Source organism: Coffea arabica, chromosome 1c (assembly GCF_036785885.1).
Source record: "Coffea arabica cultivar ET-39 chromosome 1c, Coffea Arabica ET-39 HiFi, whole genome shotgun sequence".
Taxonomy (NCBI): Eukaryota; Viridiplantae; Streptophyta; class Magnoliopsida; order Gentianales; family Rubiaceae; genus Coffea; species Coffea arabica.
Genome location: NC_092310.1, coordinates 2,865,599 through 2,890,003, shown reverse-complemented (window position 1 = coordinate 2,890,003; position 24,405 = coordinate 2,865,599). Strand labels below are relative to the sequence as shown.

The 24,405-nt window shown below is 35.3% G+C and overlaps 1 protein-coding gene across 1 annotated transcript; it reads right to left on the bottom strand.

Moving 5' to 3' along the window:
- Positions 1-20,910: 20,910 nt before the first annotated feature.
- LOC140038295 (uncharacterized) lies at positions 20,911-24,405 on the bottom strand. Its single transcript, XM_072083532.1, has 3 exons — positions 23,938-24,405; positions 20,987-23,500; positions 20,911-20,919 (listed from the first exon to the last, which is right to left on the bottom strand). Exons 1-3 carry the CDS (start codon positions 24,403-24,405, stop codon positions 20,911-20,913), a joined length of 2,991 nt encoding a protein of 996 aa, XP_071939633.1.

Below are 24,405 nucleotides of genomic sequence, written 5' to 3'. Positions count from 1 at the left end.
GACTTTGAAATTAGTTATGCAGAACAAAAGATCATGAGGTCTTCTGCTATTATTAAAGAAACAGTTTTCAAGCATGAACCATCATGACAATGTGGATGAGTATTCTCACCATTCATTGCTTCAAACATGGTTAGTAATATCAGTCGATTCTGATATGTCTCAATTGAGTTGTAATCAGAATGAAGGGATCGGTATGATACTGATCTCTGAATTATGGATAATATTATATTCGCGGTAACTCGTTCTGACTCAACCAATATTAATCAATTTAAATTCGTGATATATTGTGTTGGCCGATATATTCGAGTCAACTTGGATTCAATTTCAATTTTTTTTCAAATTGTATTTTTTGTATATATTTTATAATTTTAGTAATTTTTTCAAATTTTTTTAAAAATTTTTATGTGCTATAATATATGTATCACCTAATATGCAAACGATATAGTGCGGTGAACGTGGAACAACTATGACTGCAGCGCAACCGCGACCAACGACGGGAACCACGCTCTCCAAATGACAAAAACAAATAATTCTCAAAGAACAAAAGTTCCTTCTCTACATCTATAGTCATCTTATACTGATGAGTACTTTCTCTGCTTGCTGCAGTCTCTGTAAAGCTCCTCTGGATGCGTTTAGCATACTCACATGAAGAGTTTTCAAGATACAAAGCTCTTTAGATGTGTTTCGCATACTCATGTGAAGCCTTTTCAAGCTACAAAGTTACTGCCTTTGGCAGGACTACTGTCTACATTCCTTTAACTAGCACGGTAACAAGGGAATGATGGGGTGTTAATTATTGATTATTTTATTATTAATTTTTTTTCTTATTTCAGAAAAATACTGTTTTAATTATTAATATTTACTTATATTTGATATTTAAATTTAATTTCAGAGAATAGAGCAAAAAATTACAAAAAAAAGAGACTTTTTAAAGCAAATTACTTCATACATGGGAGTAGGGCTGCAAACGAGCCGAGCCGAGTCGAGCTTTGAGCTAATCGAGCCGAGCCTCGACTAAATTTTACCAAGCTCGAGCTCGAGCTCGAGCTCGACGAGCTGGCAATTTTCGAGCTCGAGCTCGACTCGAATCAAGTCGAGCCGAGCTCGAGCTCGAGCTCGAGCTCGAAAAAAATAAAAAAAATTATTTTATTTTTAAAAAAATAAAAAAAAATAATATTTTTTTCTGAATAAATAATAAAATATTAAGGATATATACGTAATTTCGCTATGAAAATAAAAAATTAAAATATATTTATATATAATATACGTAATTTTATTATTAAATAAAAATAAAAAATATATATAAATATATATACTCAAGCTCGCGAGCCGGCTCGCGAGCTAACGAGCTTAATAATCTGAGCTCGAGTTCGAGCTCGAGGTTGACTCGAGCTGGCTCGAGCTCGACTCGAGCTCGATTAATCTCGAGCTCGACTCGAGCTTGACTCGAGCCGCTCGCGAGCGGCTCGCGAGCGGCTCGATTCGTTTGCAGCCCTACATGGGAGTCTACTGCAAAGCTCAATCAACGTAGCCCACGAGAGGGGACCAAAGCTGATTTCCTTTCCTTTTTTGGGGCTGATGAAGAGATGGCAGGGACGGAGAGTCCAAGGAGCAATAGGAAACAATAAGCAATTCGGCAGGGCCCATTTTTTTGTATTCTTTTCTCTTAATTCGGCAGGGCTTTCTGCGGGTTGTTGGGACTAGGGCTGCAAACGAATCGAGCCGCTCGCGAGCGGCTCGAGTCAAGCTCGAGTCGAGCTCGAGCCGGCTCGAGTCAAACTCGAACTCGAGCTCGAGTTCAGAATATTAAGCTCGTTAGCTCGCGAGCCGGCTCGCGAGTTTGGGTATATATATATATATATATATATTTTTTTTTTTTTTTGTTTTTATTTAATAATAAAATTACGTATATTATATTTATTTTTTTTATTTTTTATTTTCATAGTAAAATTACGTATATGCCCTTAATATTTTATTATTTATTAAGAAAAAAATATTATTTTATTTATTTTCTTTTAAATAAAATATTTATTTTTTATTTTTTTTCGAGAGCTCGGCTCGACTTGATTCGAGTCGAGCTCGAGCTCGAAATTTGCCGGCTCGTCGAGCTCGAGCTCGAGTTCGAGCTTGGTAAAATTTAGTCGAGGCTCGGCTCGATTAGCTCAAAACTCGACTCGGCTCGACTCGTTTGCAGCCCTAGTTGGGACTCTAATTTCGGGGAGGGGGACCACCACTAGATAGGATTAGTCATTTTCTTTTGGCTGAAGAGGAAAAAATCGTACGGGGGCCAGGGACATCTCTAAAGCAATAGTTTTAGTTTCTTTTCTTCTACTTGGCATGCGTGCCTTCTGTTCGATGTAATTCCAGACTAGAAAAATAACTTTTACCTCTTGCTTTCTAGTGACAAACGCGATGCTTTTACAGTCAATTAATTTACGTGAAGATTTATTTATGCAACGTGGCTAAATCCTTCATTTAATCAAAGATCAATTCGACGGCGCAATTTCGAATATCTGTGAGATCTAATTAGTTTTTACGCGTTCCTTAATTTATTAATATTTACACGTTGTTTATTTGAATTTTCATGAAATTATTTTGTTAATTGGATGTCAAGGGCCAGATGTTTAATGTGACTTATTAATCTCCTGCCAAATTAGTCAAGTAAATCCGTAATTGTTTGATTGATTAATATTAGTGGCAACTGGCGTGTTTGCACCCTAGGAAAACGTGCGATCTAATTTAAATAACCCTCATAGCGTGTTATTGATTGGGATTAGGTTTTTCTAGTTCTTAATGTAATTGAAAAATTAATTCCTACAGTCGTACCTAAGAGTATTTTCTGGTTAGGGGTAATCAATGGTCGTACCTTGGTTATTAATAAATTAAGAAAAAATTGGTCGTTAGAGTTCGTCGGGGACTATAACTAGCTTATTAATAAATTAAGTGAATCTCCCTTGCATCAATGATCGGGTGAGTGGACTGTGTCTGAATGTATCTTTGGTTAGAATTTATCTATTCTTGATTTAATTCCTGCTATATTCGTGCTAGTTAGTTATTTATTTTTAGTTGAATTGTTTAATTGTTTTTAGTTTCATTCCAGTGAAATCCCCCTTTACTAATTGGAATTTAAAAGAGACAAATATCTCCAGTCCCAGAGGAGACGACCCTACTTGCCACTGTCTACTATTTAGTAATTTTTGTCAACTAATTAATTCTGATATATCGGATTAAGCAAACTCTTCGGAAACAGAATGAATCAAGTAACCCATTGTACATCTAGAGTCTTTACTCCAGTACTTAGGATTAATTATTGACTGCTTTTAGTGATAGGTAGATTCTATTTTTATTATTGTACGGGCTTGACACTTGGGAAAAAAAATATGCTAATCTTATAAAGGGAGCCAGACAAGCTCATTAATCATCAAAGAAATCGCAACGTCAATTAGTCATCACAGAACAAGATTTCATCAAGAAACACCATCATCCCCCCAAACAAAAATCAGAAGCAGTAAAAACTATGTGAGAGAGTTAAACTAGTGTTACTGACAGATTTTTGTCACCTCAGTATTTCCGAGTCCTTAATCCAATCCAATTCTCTTTGGATCTCAATGTGACAGTTCATGGAACATTGTTCTGAATGACAATATGCTGTCGCAACCTTCAGAGAATTTAAGGGCTCTATAGCTCTATAGAGAGTCATCTTCTTCAAAGATTTTCCATGCTGCAGAAAGTACCCTACTAGCTTAACTTCATATTTCTTCCCTTTAAATTTTGTGATTTCAATCTGCCTAAGATGCTCAACAATGTGTACTGGGAAAACCGTTGAAAAGCAGATCAAGTCCTTATATGTACAAAAGTCCTCCTTACACACCTGTACATATCGAGAACATCAGATGCAGCGGAACATAACTAATTGACTCTGTGACAAAAATGTTTACTGCAGCTCACTCTGTTAAGGACTAGCACTTCAAGATTGGCGGCGTTGTCAAATAAGCATGACAACCACATTGCTATAAAATACAAGTCTCCTAAGCAGATTCCTTAGATTATCGTTGTTTTGAAAAATAAAATCGGTCCAATATGGTTGCCTTGAATTGTTGTCTTAATCTATGCACATCGTGTTTACTTGGCACGACGGGTCAAGCAGAAATTTTTTTTTAAAATTTTTTAAACCCAAAGGGCCGTCGCACCGACAAAAGTAAAGCAATGCCCATCGCGTCGCACCACACCATGCTGCCGCAACAGGCCTGACAGGATTTTTTTTCCCCCAAAACGTGTTTAGCTAGCGTGACGAGCGTGACGGATTTTTAAAAAAATAAAGAGAAACCTTTTTTGGGTTTATTAAGTTTTAGCAGGTTAGGATTTACAATTTATTATAGTCATCTATAACATACTTAAATACTCAATCAACCGTAATTGTATTAAAAAAATTAGAGTTAAATACCAAAAACCCCCATATTCACTTTACCTCCCTATGATTTAGAAATCTACAATTTGACTCCCTGTAGTTTCAACTAAAGTAAAAGTCTAACAGAAAACATCTAAACTAACGTCTGAAAGGAAAATGTCAAAATTGCCCCTCTATAAGGGTTTTGGGTTAAGCACCAAAAATTCCCCTGTGATTTGTCAAATGTACACTTTACCTCCTTATGGTTTTAAAACATACAATTTAACTCCCTGTCGTATCGCCTAAAGTGAAAATCCAACAGAAATTCTGTTAAATACACTTTAGTTGAAACGACAGGGAGTCAAATTGTAGGTTTCCAAACTATAGGGAGATAAAGTGAACATTAGGCAAACCACAGGGAGGTTTTTGGTATTTAACCCAAAAAATTACTACATGAATTGCGGTTTTTATATTTAAAAAATTATATAAAATGCATACATGGTAAATGTACTCTTATATGTCATTATTTGGCATACCATACTTATACTAAACGATTATATTAATTAAAGCGGTTATAGATTTACTTATACCTCTATATCTATCAAATTAAGAAACCCTTTTATCCAATTGTAGTGTTTCATCAAATAACTTGCACTTTTGTATTTTGAAAGTATTTAACATTATTCAACTTCAAAACGGTTAGATTAAACAAAAAAAAAGTAAAATAGTAAATATATGTCAAGATGGTTCAGAGTACATTGAATGGATGAGATTTAAAACACTGTAGAAGGCAAGACAATTTCAACGCCTCGCGAGTTTGTTGCATTTATTCTTGCCCTTAACCTTCTCACGAGGTGCCGTGGGAGGACAACAATATCTATTACATAGTCAATTTACCATGACCGCTTTTAGCTTTTGCATTGCTTTGGAGTACATTATCTGCACTTATTTACATTGTTCATTACATTGATTATGTCTATTTAAGCTTTTGAATTGCTCACAAATAAGTACCTATTGTTTAAAGTATAAATCTTCTACTTAATTACTTTAATCACACAGTAAAACTACATTGATTGGTTAATCACACTTAAACTAATCCATTCATAATCCTATACTTAATGATGTGGCCAATTTATTTAGCAACTAACTAATTTACCTACGTAGAAACTTGCTAATTAACTACTTGCATGTCCAATTAAATACTTAACACTACATTATTTGGCTAATTATTTATACTAGTTATTGATTAAACTGCATTATTTGGCTAATTATTTACAATGTTAATCTAACAACACCAATATAATACATACAATCAATACAATAAAGTATTTTAATATAGGAATAATTAAACACAAAACGAGAATAAACATTAAAGCACAAAAAAACATTAAAGCACAAACACCTGCATAAAGTAATTAATAATTATGAATGATAACTATCAATATAATCATGTAAATAAAGTATTCACAACAAAGGGCTGCCTGAAACAATCGCCGGGAAACCAACGCTGAAGGTTGTGTTAGTTACAACGATGAGGGGGGAGGAGAAATTTGATCCAACGAAATTTTGAGCTTAGAGAGAGAGAGGGGAGATGAGAAATGAGTTTGGCAAATGAACAAAGCAACTAGGACGCGATGATCCTTTTTTTTTTTTTTGGGTCTGTGCAGCACCTTTTTGTGTTTTGTTCTAGCTCATCGTGGGCCTAACGAGCCAATTGTGTCAGTAGTGCCATTGCTCGTCGTCTTAGTGAGCTCGACCGGCCAATTTCTTTTTCAAAAAAAAAAAAAGAAAAAGGTACGACGTCCAGCTACTATTTAAAAAAAAAATTCAGTGCCAAATTTTTTTTGAAAAAAAAAAAGGTGCCACAAGTAACTACTATTTTTTTAAAAAAATATTTATGATGTCTACATGGAGCGACGGGCATAGAAGTAAAACACTCCTACAAATAGAGGTGTCAAAATGGGTGACTTGGGGGGTTTGGGTTGGGTAAAATAGATAATGCGTATAAGCGAGTCAACCCATTTATATCCATTTAATTAGATGCGTATAAATGGGTAAGTCAAAAAATGAATTGGGTAACCCAATTACCCATTTATAACCCATTTATTTTAACTTTTGTAAACTCATTTAAATTCATTTTTACAAACTAAATTAATAATTTATTCCGCCATTTGCACCCATCATTAGTTTTAAATATTTACTTATAATGTTTAATAAGCCTAATTATCAATTTTTTTTCCTATCCGTACTTTATGTCGCAAAATTACATGCTATTTAATAATTGAATAATAAGAATATAAAAATTTGAACTAAGTATTATAAAAGTTAACATAAAAATTTAATCTAAAAATTTTGAACCCTAACATTTTCTCATGTATAAATTTAAAATTTCATTTTGGAAAGATAGGAAAAGAGGTTAAAACTTATCATAAATTGATAATGCTGAAAAAGGAGCAAGTTAACAAACAAAGAGAAAATAAAATAATAAGATAAAACCAACAAATAATAATAATTATAAAATAAAAGTAGTTAACATCATGACAAAATGAAAAATCTGAAAAAAAAAAATGGGTGGAAGAAGAGAGGAGACTTAGGGAAAGACAATTTTAAATGGGTTAATTGGGTTTGATGGATTATCCAATAATACCCATTTAATAAATGAATATTATTGGGTAACCCATTTATACCCATATGCAAAAATTTAAGATACTCATGCCCATCTATTCATGGGTGAATATGGGTAAATTTAATTAAATGGGTTGATTTGCCACCTATACCTACAAACAATCACATTTGATCGATTTTTTTTCAAAACAACGATATTCTAAGTAATTGCTCCTTCTCGAGGATGGTCAAATTGTTGAAATTTGGAATATAGATTGAAAATGACAATGTGCCTTCATGCAAAAAATAAGATCAGTTTAAGCATAAGTCCCTTTGTCTTTAAAAACTTCAAGAAAATATCTAAAATGAATCGAAATAAACACCAACAAGAAAAGGAAAAACACACCCTCAGACTCAAGTGAGAGAAATCAAGGGATTGCACATTTTGCGGCTCACTTATAAGTTTTCTCAAACTTCCTTTTTGGTCAAAGTTAAAAACTTCAAAGACTAATTTTGTTTAAAAATTTAGAGACCATTTTGGCATATTACTTGTACTTTGGGACTAAAAGTGCTTTGTTCCCTATCTTTCGCAAAGAAGCAGTGTGCGTAAGGAATCACAGAGACATGCATGGCGAAAAAATTTAAAATTTTGATTCCTTTAATAAATCAATCTTTGATTAAATCCATGTCACATAGAGTTGTTCAAGAAAATTATTTGATGCAGAGGATGGTTGTAGATACCAAATTTTTCTTAATTTTAAGTATATTATTTCATTTTTCACTTAAATTGCTTGAATAATTGTTTAATTTTGTTTTATAGGTTTGTACAAAAAAAAATCAAAAGAAAAATGGATGCTCAAAATTGGAAATTTTTGTAAAAGTTTTTTCTTGTGTTTCAAACTCAAGCAAAATCCATGCAAAAATCTACCCAAAATCCATGCAAAAACCCAACCCAAGTAAAGAAGTAAAAGCCTGGAAAGTAGGCTTTAAAAAAAAAAGGCCCATTGGCCCATTTCTTTCTTCCTTAAAAAAAAAAAAAAAAAATGCTGCCTTGCGCGCGTCTTCAATTTTCCAGCAACGACGCAGCAATACAAGAAGGAAAATAGCTGGATTTTTTTAAACCAATTCAGATTCGTTTTTTATTCTCATTTCTTTCCCCCCAAGATTAGTTCGTACCAGAACACCTTACCATAAAAAATCCATCCAGAAAACAACTGGCAAAATGGATCGAAGGGACCAAATATTGCCACAAAACCTGGTTTCATCTCAACCATAATTCTTAGGGTTTTAGCTCGTTGGTTTCATTTAAAAGGCTAAAAAGTGGGTCTTTAGGGTTGAGAGAGAGGGTTAGGAAAATCAGCAAAAGCAACAAAAGACAGAAAAAGAAAAGAAACGGGAAGAGAGAAAACTTTTTCCAGAAAAAAGCTGTGAATAGGGTTGATGAATCAGCCCTGTTTCTCACCTAAATCCGACTTTGATCGTAGTCCTTTAAGAGAGAACTTTGTTTCTACACAATCTAGGATCCTTGAGAAACAACTTTCATTTTGAAAATTTTTAGAGAAAACGTCTCCAAATCCTTCAAATCAATGCTCGAATTTGCCACTTCATTAACACTTGAATCTCCACGACAGGAGCTTGTTTGCTTCGTTTCAAGAATTTGGGTGCATTTTCTTGAGACTTCCCACATTTATTCGAGTCCACAAGCATCTATAGGTGATTATAGCTTCTTCTCTTGGTTGATTTAACGCTTTGCATGAAGTTTTTATACCCTCACATGAGTTTTCATGGGTTTAAGCCTTAAATCTCATTTTTGCATGAATTATGATGTTTGGGAATCTGATTTAATGATTTGAACGAGCTCACAAAGTTACAAGGATCATGCTTGAACCAAAACTAGACCCTAAGTGCTCGTGAAAGTTTTTTCCGGCAAGATTATGGCCATTTGGCCGGAAAATTTCTAGTTTCTAACGGATCTGTTCTTGATTCCGCCGGAAGTTGGTTCTAGGACTGCAAACGAACCGAGTCTAGTCGAGTTTTGAGCTAATCGAGCCGAGTCTCGATTAAATTTTACCAAGCTCGAGCTCGACGAGCCGGCAATTTTCGAGCTCGAGCTCGACTCGAATCAAGTCGAGCCGAGCTCGAGCTCGAAAAAAATAAAAAATAAAATTTTTTTAAAAAAAATAAATAAAATAATATTTTTTTAAATAAATAATAAAATATTAAGGATATATACGTAATTTTACTATGAAAATAAAAAATAAAAAATATATATAATATACATAATTTTATTATTAAATAAAAATAAAAATAAAAATAAAAAATATATATACTCAAACTCGCGAGCCGGCTCGCTAGCTAACGAGCTTAATATTCTTAGCTCGAGTTCGAGCTTGAGTTTGACTCGAGCCGGCTCGAGCTCCACTCGAGCCGCTCCCGGCTCGCGAGTTAACGAGCTTAATATTCTTAGTTTGAATTCGAACTTGAGTTTGACTCGATCCGACTCGAGCTCGACTCGAGTTTGACTCGAGCCGCTCGATTCGTTTGCAGCCCTAGTTGATTTATATTTTTTCCTTTGGATTTTTGCTTGTCTTCCTTTCTTTGATCTTTTAGGCGTTGTTATTGGGTCTTGTTAAAAAAAGAGCTAATGTTTTATGTTGGGTTTTGGTTAATGTTTAATGTTGGGTTTTGAATTTTTTTCTATATGCGGACTGTGATATTTATCTACCAGGCTACTTACTAGTTTGTTTGGGCTAGGATACTAAAGCCGGGATCTAATTTAGTTAATAAGGAATGGGCTTTGTAATGTAAATCAAGACTTATGTTTCCTTTCTTTCTTTTGTTTATTATCTCTTCCGTAAATTTAGACGTTTTATGCACTTTTGATGTGTTCTGAAATGTCGGTTAAGTGAATAGTATGTTATTTGCTGATTTGAGTCCATGAGAAAATAAATTTGCAATTAGCCCCCAATTGTTGCATAATTACACTAGGACCCACAATTATGAAAAATGGATATACTTCTTCCCCTTTAAAGTCTTGATTTCTCTTCATATGTTTTATGCATGTTTTGAGTAAATTAATTTTGGTATTTAGAATATAATTGGGGTTTTGAATAAAATTTGTTGGTTTTTAATTAGACAATTTTAGAAATTCATGCAAATGATTTAGATAAGAAATAGGTTGATGTGTTGCTTTTTGTTGGGTTTGTCACAAGGATTTTGAAACTCATGCCCCATGTCTTAATTAGGTTTAAGGTTGTAAAAATGAATTGGGTTGGACTGTCTTTTAAATAAGATGGATTTGCTTATTTTTATTGGGTCGAAATGACATAGCCCAACACATTTTTTTTATGTAATCAGAAACAAATTTTATAATTTAACCCCTGATCTTTTGAGTAAATTTATTATAGTCCTAAAATTTTGAATATCTTTCATTTAGGTACTTAATTTAATTGAATTTTAACCTCTAATCTTTTTTAGAATTATAATTTGACCTCAAATAATTTTCTAATTTTTGTAATTTAGTCCTTATTATTTTTTTTTATTTTCCAATTACAATTGTTTCTCTTCTTTAATTGCTAATTCTGTTTCCTTTAAATGCATTTAATTTGCAAATTTTGGTTGCTTTATGTTTATTTACATTTTTCACAATAAAAGGGGAAGTCTAGTATGTGTTTACATTTTCTTTTAAAATTGTCGATTAAATTGGTGCATTGACCCTTGTGTTGATTTTGAAAAAGTAGATAACTCTCCATTCCCCTCATTTAGCCGCTACTTCAAAAGGAAGGTATGCCTATTATCTTTTAAATTATTTTATGTACTCTTATGTGCTTATATGTTTATGTGTTTTTTCTTTCATTTATTTATTTTGAGTTTTTATTCATTTTATACTTGTTTAATTTAATTCTTGTGATTATTTGGAGGGCATTTTATATTCTCTTGCTTAAGAAATATAATTAGATAGCCAATGTAATATATAGATTTATTTTTTGCAAGAAATGCAATTAGTTAGATAAATGTAATAGATATGTTAGATAGATTTATTATCTTAGATTTCCCCTTTTAAATTATAGTTAGGGCTCCCAATGTAATAGTTAGGTCTTATGTGCTTGTGTGTTTATGTGCTTATGTGTTATTCTCTTTTTCTAAAATTTTTGCATCTGGATATTATACCTATGTGTTATGTGCTCTACATGCTCTATGTGCTTATTTGTTTTAATTGTGCTCTATATGTTTTATTTATTTATAATGAGTGCATGATATCACCACACTAGTCTAATGCTAGTTGTGATTTTTCTCCCCGATTTCTCACTAGTCCAATGCTAGCAAGAGTTTGTAGAAATTGACTAATCCAATGCTAGACCCTTTAGGCCATCTTCATGCTAGATTCACACTTTGTGTGATATTTATTATATTTCATGCATTTTTTTTCCTTTTTAGGTTATTTCCATGATATGTCATCTTATTTCCTTATCCCTATGTGCGTAAATCATATCATTTAGATTTGCATTTTATTTAGATAGTTAAAAAATAGGCTAATCTATTTGCTTGTGTAGGTTAGAAGAGTTAGCCTTTATCATTTAGACTTGCATTTTATTTAGTTTTTCATACCTGTTATGTTGCATTCTTCTCTTTTAGGTTATGTGTATTTATCTATATATCATAATTTTCTTTTTCCGAGTCTCATCTTTTGTATATTCATGACCTCTTCAAAGGATCATTCTTGGATTTCACAATTAATGTGATTTACACCAATTAAATTTTGAAAAGACATTTCGTCCCTCTTGATACTCCCTAGGTCTAGGTTTGCATCCATATAGAAGCATCCAAATGTGATAAGTTTTATAAGTTAGAAAAAATTTTGACTAATCTTGCAACTAGCCTTGATTAGATTAAAAGGGTGCCTTAAATTTGAGTCAATCAAATCTTTGCCTTTCTTTTTTTCAACCGTGATTCTCGAACTCTTTTCTTTCATTTTCAAAAACCTGGACTCGTTTAAAAAGAGCCTTACTTGTTTTCATTTAAAATATATTTTGGATGATTTGGTACACCTAAATTTCATACCAAGTGGTGATTCTCTTTTTCTAAAAATCCTTTTTAAACTATTATTTTGGGTCCAAACCGTCACATATTCTAAATTCTATTTTAGGCCTTTTTTGTTATTTTCTAAAATAAAATCAAATACTCTTTTTTAACACATTTCTCTTTTATTTCAAAAAAATGGTGTGACAATGGTGAAGTGATCCACACAGCCGCATAAGTGTTCTGTCTCTAACGGTGATCCACTTGAACCTTCTTAACTAAAACCTTCTTATGCTGCATTAGTTTAAACTAGATTAGTGCTATCTATTGCCAAGATACCTCTGCAAATTGTTTGAAAAAAATCCTAATTTTTCATCGTGAAAAACTTGCTCCAATAAGAAAAATAAAAGATGTGAATTTTTCCTTAATTTCTTGGATGAATTTTGGGTAATTTTTCTCTCAAGATTTTTCTCAAAATCTCACATGATAATTTGTGTATCGATTAGTCTTGTTAGCAAAATCTTAGTCAGCATTTCTAGACAAATAAGTTATCCATATCCTTATGAAAACCTGAATCCAATTTCCAATAGGATTTACCTTCCTTATTCTAACACGACACTTGTATTTGGAAGATTTAAACTTGTTTGCACTATAAGTCCCTCAAGTTTAATTTGTTTCACAAATTAAATTATAAGTTATAAAAACTTATCTGTCAAGTTTCTACTTCAAACTCATTTGATTCACCTAAAGAAGTTTTTAATGTGTGTGACCTTCTAGATTCTCATATATGTAAGTAATAAGTATGAGTTATAATTCTTAATAAATAAAATTTAGATAAATTAAAACTTCTTTTAATTTATTATTGGTTCTACTAATCAATCAACTCATATTTATAGATCAAGATTAGCATCTAATAATGCATCATGACTACCCAAGTAATGAGAAAAATCAAGTGGATAGCTTCAACTTACAGGCTTACAATGAATATTTGCCGTGTAATTAATATTCTTTTACCACACTTATCTCATATTAATCTTGGAATAAGTCATACCTAGTCCAACATGTGATTAATGTTCATTTCTTGTACTAAAATGTAATTCCAATGAAGAAGTACTTAGAAACACTTTCTAAGATTCTTCCACTTAGTAGTAAGAATTTTGAATTATACTTCTACAAGTGGCCAGACATAAGATATCTTTTCTTCCACAAGAGGTGGTAAATTCTTATAGATTATTCACTACATTTCCATACTTTAGGTATATACACATCCATTAATGATGTGAGCATTCCTTGTTATGGAAGCAATCATACAACAAATAAAATATAATTGGAATAAGGCTTTATTGTTTAAGTATATCTGGCACATAGCACTTAAAAAAGATTCTCTTTGGATTGCTTAGGTTCACACTGTGAAACTCAAAAATAAATGTTTATGGTCTATTTCATTGCCTCAATCTTGTTCTTGAGTTTGGCGTAAACTTCTTCAGATCAGACCTATTATACAGCCTTTTATTGTTTCAGTGATCAAAAGTGGAGAAAATATTTATCTCTAGTATGATAATTGGCGCCATAGAGGGCCATTGTTGACAGCTGATGGGCCCAATATGGTGTGATAATTTGGAAGTACGCTACAGGCTAAGGTTTCTTCTATCATTGAAAATGGAGAGTGGAAGATCCCCACCGCGGTAGGAAAAGAATAGTTGAAGCAGATGATTTTGCACAATTTCTTCCTTCTGGACAGTCATTAAGCGAGGGAATGTCAGATATAGTGAAATGGTTCCTTAGTAAATCAGGTTTGTTTTCTATCAAATCTACAAAGGAAGTGTTGAATCATTTCGCTGCTGAGGTCTATTGGCATCATCTTGTGTGGTTCAAAAAATATATCCCAAAACATTCATTTATCTTGTGGTTGTTGTGCAAGAGCAGATTAAGCACAAAGGACAGGTTGGTTAATGGAGCATTATGATTGAAATGAAATGTGTATTATGTTGTACTGGAAATGAATCTTGTAATCATCTTTTTTTTCAATATGAGTATGCAGCTTATATTTGGTCAAGATTGAGGGACTTATGAATGGAATATTGAAGTTGAATGGCTCAGTTGTCATTGGAAGAAAGAATGCTTTATAAACACAGTAAAGAAGTTGGCACAAGGAGCAGCTGTATAGTATATTTGGAAGGAGAGAAATTATAGAGTGTTCCAATACAAAGCCTCTGATGTTGAAGCTATTGTATGCAGAGTGCTAAAGGAGATTCGCTGCTATGTGGCAGAATAGAGGAATGTATCGAGTACATGAGACAACTGGTTATTTTGTCTTAGCTAGGACTTTCCACCAAGAGATTTTCCTTAAATGTTGATAGCATAATCAGAGTTTAGTTCATTGTAGCATTACTATTGTATAGCTTAATTGGTTGTAGCAGTATTTTTGTGTAGCAAATTCCTTTACTCTAAGTACATTCATGTTCTATTCAATAAAATTCCTTTGTATGTAAAAAAAAATCGTTCGTACTCAAGATATCATGATAATTTCAAATCTAAGGATCACTTACACAAATGTCACTTGGAGATTAATCCTTCGGCACTTAAAGAATATCCCTATATGGATCAATCTAGTGAATTTGATCATTTTATTAAGCGTTTAGGTATCTCACATCCCATAGAAGATGAGATCTGCTACTTTTCAAATAGAAGTGGTATAGTATATGCTAGTCTAACCGTATTAATAATACCGTTTCTTGTTAATACCTTGATTAGAGGTATTTAAGAATAAACATTGTTTATAATCGAATTAACCTCACCATCATAACCCTTATGATTTCATCGATTATATTTTCTCTCAATCACCAAATATAAGTAGAATCCACAATTAATGCAATATTTGGCCGAAATCAAAGAAAAAACAATCATAAATTAAATGATAAAAATGCAACCTATCAAGATCCATGCAAAATGAAAGCTATTTTTCATGTTGTTGCCAAGCATATGCCTATTTATGGCCACTAAAATTTTTAGTACTTTCCATTTAACTTTTTTTTGGATGCCTATTTATTATTTTTATGGGTTTCATCATACTTATTTTTTATTTTATCAATAGCTCTTGTGACAATACAAATGGAATGTTAGAGTGAAAATTGTAAAGTGACTCAAATTTTGAGACATAAGAAAAGGTGAACTATGATAATAACAATAAGGCGGAAGGAATATTTTCTAATCACCTTTTTGTTCTTGGGCTGGCCTATACTATGGAAAAAAAGAAGTCCAAAATAGAGAAATATAATTTGACTCATATCACAGATCATGCCATATCTACCCAACCACATGTCTTTACACGTTCATATGTCCACTTATACAGGCCAGAAACTGCCCCCTTTGCAAGCTCTTAAAGGATATGGTACCTCCAAACCATCCTACCACATTTCTTTACACGTTCTTTTGTGCACTTAGTCAAGCTACAACTACACCCACCATGAGCTCTTTAAGGGCTGCCGTACCGAAGTCTACTGGTGAGAGCAATTGACGAAAACTTACACATAGAATATTCATGAACTGCATAACTAGCCGACTTATTATTTTTTTGAAATAAGTCGACAAACCTCTTAACATCAAAGCTAGAAAGATAATTTGAAAATTTCTTTAAATCTACAGTTCTTGCAAAAATTATCACTAAGACTATTTTATCTAAAATAAAATTTCTTGCCGAGCAAGTTTCTACATTTTTTAATTAAAGTTATTAAAATTATTAAAACTATTGTTTTGGAGCTTTTCCTACCGACAACTATCCAAGGCAATTCTTAAAGAAAGAAAAAGGAGTAAGACTTAGGGTTTTCAGAAACTAGAGAAATTATTTTTCTATACCTATCAAGGATAGTTTGAGCTAAAGAAATTTGTCGGTTTTGGAAAAATTTAGGCAAAACACTAGATATTGAGTTTTATCATCTAATACTAGGAAAAATATTTTTGATTAGCTTGATAAAAATTACTCGAGTTCGCAAGATCGAAACAACTTTCACAGCTTCGATTCCAAATCGAAATCACATTATAGTTCAAATTTGTCGACTTGAAGAAATCACGTTTTAAATAGCGAATCACTAGGCTTTGTAAATCATTGGCCCTAGGTTTCGACAAATTCATTTCCAAAAGGAAAATAAAGCAAGTGACCAAGGCTTCGTCAATCATTAGCTCTTGGTTTTTGGCAAATCTCAAATCACATCTCACTTAATTAAAATAACGTAAGGCCTTTAAGCAATTCCAGCAATTTAAGTTCACCACTTTAACACTTATATAAAAATCATTCACATGGCCAAGGGATTCGTCAATCATTAGCCCCTAGCACCCAACCAGTAATTCTTGTAGCAACAAGGCTAACATTTCAAATGTTTAAATTTACTAACAGGTATTTAAAGTCAAGAATCAAATTTTCAACAACTTCATACTCAAGCAATTGTTCCACAGCCACACTTCACTATCTCCGATTTATTCTCCCAAGATATCGAGAGTTTCACATCCATATATCTTATAAACTTTAAAACAACTTGTTCCAGATATTGCAACCATTATGATTTCAAAGAATAATTTCACTTTCAAGCTGGAAATTCTTACTCAAACTTTGGCAACTACAAGGAAAATTTCCAGCATTCGTATACCCACGTTTTTGGTTAAATCATTCGCGATATCAAATGTTTCATTGCTAAACAACATGTATATCTTAAAATACACCCTTTTCCTGTGTTTCGAAACCATTTTATGCCAAGGAAAATATTCAAACATCAACTAGTGAAATCCGGAAACAATTCAATATTTTCTGCTCAAACGTTTGGTTAGCTAAATTTTCCAGCAACCATTTATCTTGTATAAAATTCTTCCTTGGCTTATTCAGGGATTTAAATACTCAAATTCGGCATACGGATACTTAATTATCTGAGTAACATTTCCAGTTCAAAAATAAAAAAATCAGGTGTGATTAACAACACAAGTCATCGAATTTCCAAGAAAATCTCCAGCTAGCCTCGGTTTGAGCTGCACAAAAATCCGGTGGCATCTTATTTTTATTTTCAGTTCTAACTCAACTAATTAACTACATGCAAAGCTAAAATTTCTTGTTATTAGCTAGCTAATTATGATTATAGGCTCAAAACAACAAAATTAAACCAAATCAAGATGCATTAACCCAATCAAGTTCTCGGCAGACCCATAGGCTAGGCTTTGATTCATCATCCGAATACACAATCAGTGCATGCAAGCGCTGGTATACCTTCATCTACCAGTAGTTAGCTTAAACATCATATTTTCACGTAGCTAATTGCATTTATGCTCAGATTATTAGATTTAAATAGATTACAACTGCATTTCAGATTTCTGGTTCACATCAATTCCATTTCACTACATCAGAATTTTTTCCAGGTTCCTGTTTTCATCATCCAATCACATAAAATTATCATGCATGGCCCTAATCATAATAATCATCCAAGATTCAGTTAGTTAATCACCATTGTATGCTCAGATTACTCTAGGAGAACAACATTAAAGCTGCATTTCCAATCAGCTTCTCGGCTAAGACATTTTCCTCTTAAAACAGAATTTTCTTAAGCTTTACCATTATCATCCGAAAGTACAATCAACATGCATGGTCTTAATCATCACGTATTCTCACGGCTAATTCCATTGGAGTGCTCAGATCGTCACAGGAAAAACAAAATGAAGCCGCATTTCAAATCAGCTTCTCAGCCGAAACATTTACTTCCAAAACAGATTTTCCCAAGACCTTGATTTCATTAACCGGCTGTCTCAACCATGCATGCATGTCCCTAAAGGGTTCAATCTACCTCTGATAACTCCTAAAATGATCCAGAAATTACCTCACAGCAAGCTAAGTTCTCGTACAGAAAGTTTGAAAAATTTTCCTTCCTCTCGGCTCTCATGCACGCAGCAAATTTTTGGTTGCAGCTGGTGGATGTTGGTCTGAAGTTGACGAAGATGATGATGATCAGCAGCTCCTACGACTCCCACTAGCTCTCCCCTTTCTTTCCTCTAGCTTATGAACAGAAATGGAAGATGTTGCAGCTCGGCCTCTCACTCTCTCTCGGTCGATACTCACGAGGTAAGTCTCTCCCTCACTCTTTTGTTGTTAGTCCAAAGCAGAATGAGGTTGTGAAGGGTGGTGGTGTTGCGGTATTTAGGAGAAGAGGTTGAGTGTGCAGGAGGGTGAAGTGTGAAGGTGGTGAAAGAAATGTATTGGCCGAATGAGAGGTGAGGTAATTATGTTGTCCGAAATTTGCTGGGTTTGCATGGTGGTTTTGGTGAGCTTGGGAGGGTAGTTTAGTCTTTTCACATTCCTTCTAATGAACACTTAAGTCCTTGATTCTAGTTTGATCCCAAAAAATTAATTCCAAGTATAATTTGATCGCCTAATGACATGCTAATCTTGCAAGGCTTTAATTATAAAAATTCTTATGTCCTCAGTATATTTAAGATACTTATATCGTTTTTGTCTAAAATTTATCGATTACAATTTAGTATTAAGGTTCCTTTTAACGCTTAACATTCTTGTTTGATTAAGTAAACTATTAAAATCAAGTTTGATCACTATATATAAATCTAACATTTTATGTTAATACGAAAAATTTAATCTAGCTCTAAATATATTAACTTAATCTAGCAAAACCAAGAAATTTCATAACTTAGGAAAATTATATTATTTTTTTTCCCATAAACTTTTTTTTTACGTACTTAATTGCAAACAAGTAAAAGTAATGCTAGGAATTATTAAGGAATAAAAGAAGTGCAAATGACATATGAAATGTTATTTATATATGCATTTTCAGGGTTCTCACATCCTCCACTCCTTACAAAGAATTTTGTCCTCAAAATTCAAGCTTACTAGAGAAATAAATCAGGGTACTTGTTCTGCATTTCTTCTTCTAATTCCCAAGTCGCTTCCTCCAGTCCATGATTTCTCCATAACATCTTTACCAGAGGGATTTTCTTGTTCCTTAGCTCCTTCACTTCTCTTTCCAAAATCTTAACTGGCCCTTCTTCATACGTTAACGTCTCATCCACTTCAATTCCTTCTAGTTGCAGCACATGGTTTGGGTCGGGGTAATATTTCTTAAGCATGGAGACGTGAAATACATCGTGAACCTTGGCCATGCTCGCGGGCAACCTTAATTGATAAGCTACATTCCCGACTCGCTTCAAAATTTCAAAAGGTCCGATATACCTTGGCTTTAGCTTCTTACCTTTCTTAGATACTACTCCGCTCTTCAAGGGTTTAATTTTTAGGAAAACCTTGTCTCCTACTTCAAACTCCAAATCTTTTCTCCTTGTGTCGGCGTAGCTCTTTTGTCTGCTTTGGGCAGTCTGAAGCCTTTCTCTAATCAGTTTCACTTTTTTCTGGGCTTCTTCTATTCAAGGTATGGCTGTAGGATCTAAAATTTTCTTTTCTCCAACTTCATCCCAATGAATCGGAGATCGACACCTTCTCCCATATAAAGCTTCATAAGGTGCCATTTGAATCGAAGCCTGATAGCTATTATTATATGCAAATTCTACCAAGGTCATATATTTATTCCATTTACCTCCAAAATCCAATATACACGACCTCAGCAGGTCCTCCAAAGTTTGAATTGTCCTTTCCGACTGCCCGTCGGTTTGGGGATGATACGCAATACTAAATTTCAACTTGGTCCCCAAAGACTCTTGAAATTTCTGCCAAAAACGCGAGACAAACCTTGGATCTCGATCAGACACGATACTCACGGGAATACCATGTAACCTTAGGATCTCTTCTGTGTACAACTTGACCAATTTCTCCAATGAAAAACTCATGCTTACAGGTAGGAAATGTGCAGATTTAGTGAGTCGATCGACTATTACCCAAATGGCATCAAATCCTTTTTGACTTTTAGGCAGTCCGGTTACAAAATCCATTGTTATATGTTCCCATTTCCATTCAGGGATTTCTAACGGTTGCAATAAACCAGAGGGTTTCTGATGCTCAACTTTTACTTGTTGGCAAGTCAAACATTTCTGCACATACTCTGCCACATCCTTTTTCAAACCTTCCCACCAGTATAATCCTTTCACATTGTGATACATCTTGGTCACTCCTGGATGTATGGTATACTTCGATCGATGTGATTTTTCTAAAATCTCTTTCCTTATCTCTTTATCTGCCGGAATCACAATTCGATCTCGGAATCTCAATACTCCTTCAGGCCCTAACTTGAAATCTTGGTTTTCCCCTTTTTACACTTTTTCCAAGTTCTTCTGGATTGTAGGGTCCGTTTTCTTGGCCTCCTTAATACGCTCTAGTAATGGTGATTTCAAAAACAAATTTTCAAATAATATCTTCAATTTTTCCAAGCGTGGGTTCCAACTAGTAACTTCTTCTAACATGTCTCACTCTTTAACCATTAGCCCTGCTATTTGGGCCTTTCTATTTAGAGCGTCAGCTACCACGTTGGCTTTTCCTGGGTGGTAGTTAATTGAACAATCATAATCCTCCAAGAATTCTACCCATCGCCTTTGTCTCAAATTTAGTTCCTTCTGGGAGAACAAATACTTGAGGCTCTTATGATCCGTAAAAACCTCAAAAGTCACGCCATACAAGTAGTGTCTCCATTTCTTTAAGGCGAAAATCACTGCTGCTAACTCTAGGTCATGAGTTGGGTAGTTCTGTTCGTGCGGTTTCAGTCTCCTGGAAGCATAGGCAATCACTTTATCATTTTGCATTAAAACACATCCTAAACCTTCCCTAGAAGCATCGGAGTACACGGCATAACCTTCGCCTCCGTCAGGTAACACCAAAACAGGAGCGGATGTTAAACGTCTCTTTAACTCTTGAAAACTTGACTCGCATTTTGGAGTTCAAATAAACTTATTACCTTTCTTGGTTAGCTCGGTCATGGATCCTGCAATTTTCGAAAAATTTTTGATAAATCGCCTATAATAACCTGCTAATCCCAAGAAACTTCTAACTTCAGTTGGAGTTTCTGGCTGCTTCCAATTCATAACGGCTTCGACTTTTGCCGGATCCACGACAATTCCATATTTGGAAACCTTGTGTCCTAGAAAGGAAATCTCCTCCAACCAAAACTCGCACTTGCTGAATTTTGCATACAACTTATGCTCTCTTAGTATCTGCAATACTATTTCCAAGTGCGTAACGTGTTCCTCCTGAGTTTTAGAGTATATCAAGATATCATCTATAAAAACCACTACAAACTGGTCCAGGTATTTCTTAAAGACTCTCTGCATTAGATCCATGAATGCAGCTGGTGCATTAGTTAATCCAAAAGGTATGACTGCGAACTCGAAATGCCCATATCTTGTACTAAAAGCAGTCTTGGGTATATCTTCCTTCTTAATCTTCAACTGGTAATATCCTTGCCTTAAGTCGAGCTTAGAGAAGATCACTGATCCTTGCAGTTGGTCGAACAAGCTATCAATCAACGGTAGAGGGTATTTATTCTTAATGGTAACCTTATTTAACCCTCGGTAATCGATACATAACCTCAAACTTTCGTCCTTTTTCTTAACAAATAGAACGGGTGCTCCCCATGGTGAGTCACTCTCCTTCACGAAACCTTTCTCCAAGAGGTCTTGTAATTGAATTTTCAACTCTTTTAACTCGGCAGGAGCCATTCGATACGGAGTCTTAGAAATTGGAGTCGTTCCAGGCACCAAGTCAATCTTGAACTCCACACCTCTTTCTGGTGGTAAAGTCTTTAATTCTTCGGGAAAGACATCCGGAAATTCCCGTACCACTGGTACATCCTCTAACTTTGCTTGATCGCTGGGAGTATTGATCAAGAAGGCTATGAAACCTTGAGCTCCTTTAGATAACATTCTCCTTGCCCGTACCATAGCAGAAGATGCTAACCTACCCTTAACATCTAATCTCAGGGTCGTTTCTTCAGGTATACAAAACTCCACCACTTTCGCTCGGCAATCAAGCTTAGCATGATGGTGACCTAGAAAATCCATTCCTATGATAACATCATAACCTTTTATGTCCAAACTGATCAGATCCACTAACATTTTTTGCTCTCCAACCCAGAATTCGCAATTCTTATAAACTAAACTAGTGATTACCTTCTTATTACCCATTGGTGTCCTAATTTCAAGGTCAAAGGGTAATCTAACGGATTGCACATCTATTCCAGACATAAAAGATGGATCTACGAATGAATGCGTTGCACCAGGGTCAATTAACACTTTAGCTAATCGATGAAAAATTGGAAGTGTACCTTCCACAACTTCCGAGGAATCAGATACAGGTTGGTCATCTATAGCATACACTCTGGCAGTAACTGTTGGCCGGCTCCCTCCAGAAGTGTTTGGTCTAGCGTTCGGAGTAGTCCCTTCCTGCACCTTTGGACATCCAAAAATTTGGTGCTCACTACTTCCGCATTTCAAGTACCTTCCTTGCTTCTTCCAGCAACTATCCATAGAATGGCCAGGTTTCTTGCAATAAGCACAGGTCACTTGAGGAATTATTGCTCGACCCCCTTGCGAGCTATTCCTAAGTTGTTCTCTTCCATTCGATCCCCCTCTAGCTCCATTGTTTCTTCCCCCTGCATTCCTTGTCCCGGTTCCTCTTGCGAGAGTGCCTCGTGGTGTTCCAGGATTAGTCACTCCACTGGTTCCTCGGCCCATTTTGGCCGGTGGGGCATTTCCAAAAGTCGGCTCCCGACTACTACTAGGAGCAAATCTTTTCTTAGACTGGGAAGATTTCACTTGGGCTCTAGCTACTTCAACTCTCTGGTCTCTCTCGACAGCATCTGCGAAAATATCTATCCTCACGACGGCTAAGCTCTCCTGTATTTTCACATTCAAACCCTGTACAAACCTCCGAACACGCCTTTGTTCAGTGGCTATCAATTCAGGTGCGAAGCGGGATAGCTTTGTGAACTGGACTTCATATTCGGCGACACTCATCGCTCCCTGTTTGCATCTAATGAAATCGTCCTCTCTCTTCTTTTGAATGAGAGGTGGAAGGAATTTGACATTGAACTCTCTTGTGAAATTCACCCAAGTCCTTGGTGTATGGTTAGTCTCCCAAGTAACCCTTACTAGGTTCCACCAGGAGCGAGTAGCTCCCTTAAACTGGAAGGTGGCAAAAGTCACATTTCGCTCCTCCGCATAATTTAAGGCGGTGAAGAATTCAGTGATTCTCTCCCACCAGCCTTCAGCCACTTCCGGCTCGGGTCTTCCATAGAATTTGGGAGGTCCAAACTTCAGAAACCTTTCCAGTGCTCGATCCTTTGAGTCAGCTGGGTCTCCTGGATGATGCACTGGTCCAGCGGCTTGGCGTTCAGTCAAGCGCTCGAGGACGTCAGTGATACGGTTAATTGCGGTGGCCACCTGGTCTCCGGCCACGCCCTCTTGCCCTTGGTCTTGATTGACCCCGGGTTCCCTATCACCACCCGCTTCCGGGTGTTGTCTAGTGGGTCTCCCACGGCTCCTTCCTATCGCTTGGCGATCCATATTCTAAATATACCTATTTCGGAAGGATAGGTCAATTAGGCAAAAGTATTATTTATTTATGATTATTACTATTCTTTTTGGTAAATAAATTCAATATGGAAATGGAGAAAAGGTAAATAAAACACTTAACATATATTTCTACGTGAAAGTTATACAAATAACAAGTTGGGACATTTCCAAAAGTAAGGCACATAGACTAGCAAAAATACATACAGATAATCCCTTAAACAAAATTAGGGGTATGGTGCCTCAAAGGTAAGTCATCCACCTAGACAAAATTTGATGACTTAACTAGTGTCCCTTGCCTAACCTTCCATATCTAGTGTAAACAGGTGAGTCCTAACCTAACCCTGAGCAGGGCTATTAGGAGTAACGTCCTCCTCCGGATCCTCCTCCGAGTCCTCCTCTGGATCCTCCTCCGGATCCTCCTCTACACCCGCCTGCTCACCACCCTGAATAAAGCTAGTGGCCTCATCCATCATCATCGCGGCATCAGCCCTGATGCCTGCACTCCTATCACGCATCCTTTCGGCTAATCGAGTCGCCCTAGACTTCTGCCGCTCTATCTCCAAACGAGTAGCCTCCAGCAAATGATGTTTAACAGTTAGCCTGATCTCCAAATCGACTATACGGTCAAACTGGGTATCCACCATGATACTCAACTCCTCTACATCCTGAGTCATGGTGAAGTTAGCGTCCCTTAACTGGCGACGCTCATCGTCTAAGGATAACACCAGCTCGTTGGGATACGCGTACATGGCTCTGCACTGGCACCTAGGGTGCCTATCAGCAGGTGAGCAGCGTATATGGGCTCCTCCGCCTCGCGGCCTGTAGGAGATACGCCTAAGGGGCTCTACGTGTCCATTAGCCGCACTACTACCGTTAGCATGTCCGTTTCCATTCTCCAT

Excerpts from the sequence above, each read along its gene's own strand:
- LOC140038295 (XM_072083532.1), bottom strand. The coding sequence starts at position 24,405 with ATGGAGAATGGAAACGGACATGCTAACGGTAGTAGTGCGGCTAATGGA. Across the intron at positions 23,501-23,937 it reads TTATTCAGGGTGGTGAGCAG|AATATGGATCGCCAAGCGAT; the intron begins GCGGGTGTAGAG and ends AGGTATATTTAG.